Below are 6319 nucleotides of genomic sequence, written 5' to 3'. Positions count from 1 at the left end.
GGGGTGGGTAATAGTGATAGCAATATTTTTGAACCGGTTTTTAAAAAATTTGTTTTTAAATGAAATGAATATAAAAACAGGGCAAGTTAATACGATTTCATTTTGCTCAATGTCAAATACGAATCGAATTTAAACGTTATCTTTTATTTTAAAACGTTTTTTAAATCTAGAGCTTTTATATAGCGCGATATCCATTGAATGTGCTCAAAGCGCTTTACAAAGGGTCCGTGACGAGCAGCATCACGTAACATGTTGCACGAGACATGACGCCTGTTAGGCGATCTTACAATTTTTTTCGACATAGACAACGCTGTTGACGGCCAAGTACTCATTTTACACCTGAGTAAGTGAGAAAGAATGTGAGTAAAGAGTCTTTTACCAAGGACTCAACTATGCGCCGAGCGAGGCTCGAACCCAAGACTTTCCTATCCGAAAGCGAGTGTCATACCACTAGACCACATAGCTGTAATATTCAACCCCAATACCAATATCCCAATTGTCTCTATGTTATGTTTGTGTTGAGAATAAAGCTTTAGCATTACTGCTGGTTTGTAAACAAACTTCGTGGAGTTTGAACCCATGACCTCTAGAAGTCGGGAGAGGGACTCAGTATAGACACTAGGGTTTGAAACCACTTTTTTAGGAGTGGTGAATAAATGGCGTCGACTCAGCGACATCTATATAATGGGACCAGTCACACACGAAATATTTCGTTCTATGGGGCCGGACAGGCGGAGTTTTTTTATCAGTAAACTCGTGAGTTTTACCCGCCATCGCCGCGAAATTTTCATTCTCTATTATTGTCTTCTGGCAAGTTTTCTTCTTACTGTTGTCATTATTAGCAACATAAGTGCTTGGTCCACTCACTTTCCGGTTTTAGGACTCTAATAATGGGGACCGCTAGCAGTAATTCATCAAATGCAGATTCTGCATGCAAGACCTAAAACGCTTTGTCTGTGTTGTATTCAGACCCCGAATAGAAAACTTGGAAAAGGTGATAATACTAAAGATAACAAACCTAACAACATCCAATGAAACTGTAAAAGTTTTAGTTTTCAACAAAATAAGGCCCCTAATAATGTAAAATATTTGATGGTTAAATGGACAAGTATTCAGCATTATTGTATTAGGGTTGTCTTCCTTTTTAAAAGATAATTGTTTAGTATATCAAACCTTTCTTAATCAAAAAAAAAAAAAGATCATTTACTTTTTATGATTGAAAAGGTTAATCATTGACTTTTTATGATTGAAAAGGTTAATCATTTACTTTTTATGATTGAAAAGGTTAATCATTTACTTTTTATGATTGAAAAGGTTAATCATTTACTTTTTATGGTTGAAAAGGTTAATCATTTACTTTTTATGATTGAAAAGGTTAATCATTTACTTTTTATGATTGAAAAGGTTAATCATTGACTTTTTATGATTGAAAAGGTTAATTTAATGTGAAATACACTGTGTGTTGAACGAATCATGGCTTAGGCATCTTTCTAAAGTGAGAGAAATTGAAGAAGTTAGTTCTATACAGTGCCCAAGACCAGTAGTGCACCATATCAAGACAGCATTGAAGCGTCACGGATCTTTTTGTGGTTTTTTTCCTGTAGCTCAGTAATTATAGCTTCTGCATCTTTTACTGATCCAGAATAAATATCAACTGGTTCATCGATTGTCTTACTAGATTACTGCCACCATCACTATAGTCAATTGCCTCTAGAAGTGCCCGAATTGAGCTTAGGCACAGTATAGAATAAACAGCTTCTATTACACATGCGCAGGATATTTGAAAAAGCATGAGATTGCTCATAAATTTATATGAACATGAAGCAGTTTTGAAAAAGCATGAGATTGCTCATAAATTTATATGAACATGAAGCAGTTTTGAAAAAGCATGGTATTGTTCATAAATTAATTTGACCATTAAACAGTTTTGAAAAAGCATGGTATTGTTCATAACTTCAAATGAAGATTAAACAGTTTTGAAAAAGCATGGTATTGCTCATAAATTCATATGAACATGAAACAGTTTTGAAAAAGCATGGTATTGCTCATAAATTCATATGAACATGAAACGTTACAGTAATAAAAAATGTTCACCATCACATACAAACATCTCATATCTCATTAAATGTCTAGCACATGACTTACTTTTTTGGGGTCTTTTGATCGGGTTTGCATATCCAATTTGAAAAATACACAAAAGAAACAACCAAAACTTAAAGCTAAAAAGGTCCATTGTAACTCTCACAATTAATTTTTTAAAAATCCTATGGTTATGAAAAATGAAAGAAAAATTACTGACAGAATAAGAAAGCACTAGGGGAAAATGTCGTGACTTCAAACCTTCCACTTTTTCGGTTCCATAATCATTGGAAGTGTATATATAAATAGCTATTCGGAGGAATAATAATGAATAGGTTACATATTATTGAATCAAAAGGTGGCATAACAATTTCAGTAGTAGGATGTATAGAGAGTATGCGCTTGGCTAAGAAGCTCACAACATTGCCATCCGGAAGTATAACGGACCAACTTACAAAAATTAAAATTAAAATTAAATTGAGCTTTTATATAGCGCAATATCCACTAAACGTGCTCAAAGCGCTTTACAAGGGGTCCCTGGTCAACAGCAACATTTTACATGTAGGACGTAACATAACGCCTGTTAGGCGATAATATTACAATTTTCGGACAAAGACAACGCTGTTACCGGCCAGGTACTCATTTTACACCTGAGTACGGTGAGAGAATGTGAGTAAAGAGACTTTTACCAAGGACTCAACTATGCGCCGAGCGCAAGGCTCGAACCCAGGACCTTCCGATCCGAAAGCGAGTGTCATACCACTAGACCACATAGCCGTACAAAACTTGTGTAACCATGAACTTTTATAGTATGGTTAATACAGGTTAGTGGGAATTACTCATAAACGCGGATGACAAAAAAAAACAATAACAAAGACCCGATTGACTTCATTCTATCTATAGGCAAACTCTAATGATCACGGGACGTAAAAGAGCGAAGATGTTTGATGTTTAATGACGAGCAGCATATTCTTTAGAATAGAAAATAAAATGCCATCACTCTTGAACCAGACGGTATGTGTCCAGTTCTCTGGAAGAGCGGTTTTACACTTCCAATGAGATAGGAACCAGTTTTTTTACTTCACACATTTGTTCCTTATTTACTTTCCTTTTAACACAAAATGAAAAAAAAAACTAAAACATTCTCACAATGTTCGCAATGTATTGATAAGATCACTCTACACAACAAGGTAATCACTTTAACTCTCTCCTTGTCAGCCATATTCAGGATTTCCCCCAAAACTTCACACTCAACTACCACAAAAATATTTTTTTATCACTGAAACACACTAGCCGTAATCTCTTGCCATACATAATTTCTTTAGTAAAACATGCTCTACAACACAGTGTTCATTTTCTCTAAATTTTATGATGTACAAGAAAAATTTGAATAAGAAAAATGTTGGTTGTATCGAAACGAATGTGACGATTGTCCTATAGTTGGTAAGAAGAGGATTAACACAATTCATCTAAAACGGTTGAAAATATTGGAATCATTCCGAATCAAGAGAGAAGTAACTACTCAAGAAACGTTTCGGGAGTGAGTCCTTCATCGTTACAAAAGATGCTGTACCCACAATCTACTTTGAACTGAAAAAAAATTCCTTTATAAATTATGTCAATTATTAATGAGTCAAGATGACCCCTATCAACCTATGCTTATTTACAGGTCTGCTAATCCTAATTGGATTCAATAGTCCGATGTCACGTCTAAACAAAGAAAATCGGTACTTTTTATTCGTCATGCTGGCAAGACCTTTTCATATGTCTTGTGATCAGAATGCATAAAAGTTTTAACATGATCATATTTATAATGCTTTTCTCCTCTGGATACACTTTTATGCTCGTCGGAGAAATATTTCATAAGGGCGTCCGCCATTGTTCCGATAGTTTAGAACCAGTTACTAAGTTACCATGCGTCATTACGAGGGAAGTGATGACATGACTGTTGAAGGGTATTGTTATGGTCTTATTGTTGTAATTGAAGCACTATCAAACCATCGTATAATATTCTCCATTACAACAATGTTAAAACGGGCCTATAGTTTTGTCCGTTATCAGACCTGAAAATATGTTCACGTCGACCCTACCCTTAAGCTGTTAAAAATCGTAACCCTCTCCTTACCATCCATAGGAAAATCGTTACGATGCAACCAACAGTTTTCTCATTCTGATATCCTTTGTACATCACAAATTATAAAGAAAATATTTTGTTCTAGCGGTAAAAATTAGAAACTGGACAATTATATGTATAGAATGTACGTTCTTATTTCTGTTTGAGTAGAAAAAAATACTATTCTTGTGTTGGGTGGGTGTGAAGTTTCAGGGAAAATTCTGAAAATGGCATGTGAGGAGAGAGTTTAAGCCCAAGATATCGTTGAGGTCTATGATTTTCAGAATGTTTGCCAAGTTAGAAATATTTTTTAAAGTATGAACAATTCTATAGTGTATTTCCAGAGATTTACCAGGCTCATTGCGCTTCACATTGTTTTATTTATTCCTTTATAAGATAATATGAAACAGTATTTCTATTTCATCGTGTACTAGTCACCTGTTACGCATCAATTTCCTACTAGCATGCTTACAATATCCCGTCACTGCTAGTAGCCAGGTTCTCTTTCATACCTGAGTCGAATGACCTATTGTGTGTTAAGTGTCTTACACAAGGATTCAACGCTTGGACCCGAAATTTTTCACACTCATTGTCACCTATCCAGCCACTGACCATGCTCAACATCGCTTTATTTTTGTGTGACAAAACGAGACAAAGCACCGTTGGGCCACCAAGTCGCACACAGTTTTGGGTTATTTAAATCCATCGAAATAAGAACTAAACACTTTCTGGTCCAATGGTAAACAGAAATTTGTCAGAATTTACCATCACTGGTGAAATAAACAACTTGAACTTTTATATAGCGCAATATCCACTAAACATGCTCCAAGCGCTTTACAAGGGGTCCCTGACCAACAGCAACACGTAACATGTAGAAGGAGGCATGACTCCTGTTAGGCGATATTACAATTTATTTTTTTCCGACATTTACTTATTTTGCACCTTGAGTACGGTGAGGGAATATGAGTAAAGAGCCTTTTCCAAGGACTCAACTATGCGCCGAGCGACGTTCGTACCCAGGACCTTCCGATCCGAAAGCGAGTTTCATACCACAAGACCACATAGCCACTCACTAAGAACTTAAGATGTCGGCTTTCCTAAAAACCTGTCGTTCATAGAATATCTATACTTATAATTATCTTGTTCTATTAAAGGCTGATTATAGGAATTATTCTTTAAATGCCTTATACAATATTTTATATTTACAATATCTCAGATAGCTTGTTATTGTATCGACTTACAGACAGTTTTACACAACTTTGAATGTAAGGAAAAATATATCAGTAGGGAAATGTAAAGTCAAAAATTATTATCATAGACAACTGAAAATTGTTAATGTTTGAATGAATCATAAACATGCAAAGCTTGTTATAATATAATATAACAAAATACCAATAACAACAATAATCAAAACAGCAATAACACCAATAATATTAATAATAATTAATGTCTCATAGAAATTGGCACGATTTAAGCTTATACTATTGATTTCTTTTATTCTCTTCCTTAAATGAAATAATCGCCCAAAAAGTCTCTTGTTGTAGTTGGTTGATATTCAATTTACAACATTTGAATTAATAGAACACAAATGTTCCCAAGGATCTACACGTTTATTTAAATCTAACAATTAAATACCGCACAGTAAATGATACAACACACCGTGTTGTGATGTATCAATAATTGTTATCTGTTAACTGATACATGTGACCACATTGTTTTACTGTGATAAGTAAATTAACCTTTACATGTCCAGTTGTATTTCACTCTAAAGTTGATATCACATCTATCCCAAACGTTTTCCTAGAGACCAGTTGCCATTAGTAAATTAACCTTTACATGTCCAGTTGTATTTCACTCTAAAGTTGATATCACATCTATCCCAAACGTTTCCCTAGAGACCAGTTGCCATTAGTAAAGTAACCTTTACATGCCCAGATATATTTCACTCTAAAGTTGATATCACATCTAACCCAAACGTTTCCCTAGAGACCAGCAGTTGTCATAAGTAAAATTAACCTTTTCATGCCCAATTGTATTTCACTCTAAAGTTGATATCATATCTAACCCAAACGTTTTTCTAGAGACCAGCAGTTGTCATAAGTAAATTTAACCTTTTCATGCCCAATT

The 6319-nt window shown here is 34.7% G+C and overlaps 1 protein-coding gene across 7 annotated transcripts in view; it reads right to left on the bottom strand.

The window, feature by feature from the left end:
- The window catches only part of LOC144959978 (uncharacterized), a 29000-nt gene extending 23072 nt beyond the window's left edge, over nt 1-5928 (bottom strand). The window contains exons 1-2 of one of the 7 annotated variants that reach the window (XM_078892868.1): nt 5828-5928; nt 2146-2264 (exon numbers count right to left, since the gene is read on the bottom strand). In XM_078892868.1, the coding sequence (XP_078748994.1) occupies nt 2146-2233 (88 nt within the window). In that variant the 5' untranslated portion in view covers nt 2234-2264; nt 5828-5928. Of the gene's footprint in view, nt 1-2145; nt 2389-5433 lie in introns of all 7 variants that reach the window. The other 6 variants (XM_078892870.1, XM_078892873.1, XM_078892872.1 and 3 more) reach the window with 6 other exon arrangements.
- Between the last annotated feature and the right edge of the window lie 391 nt (nt 5929-6319).

Source organism: Berghia stephanieae, chromosome 14, assembly GCF_034508935.2.
Source record: "Berghia stephanieae isolate SIO BIC M18660-M18661 chromosome 14, UCSD_Bste_1.3, whole genome shotgun sequence".
Classification (NCBI taxonomy): domain Eukaryota; kingdom Metazoa; phylum Mollusca; class Gastropoda; order Nudibranchia; family Aeolidiidae; genus Berghia; species Berghia stephanieae.
The sequence above is the reverse complement of the archived record's forward strand: the minus strand, read 5'-3'. Positions and strand labels throughout refer to the sequence as shown.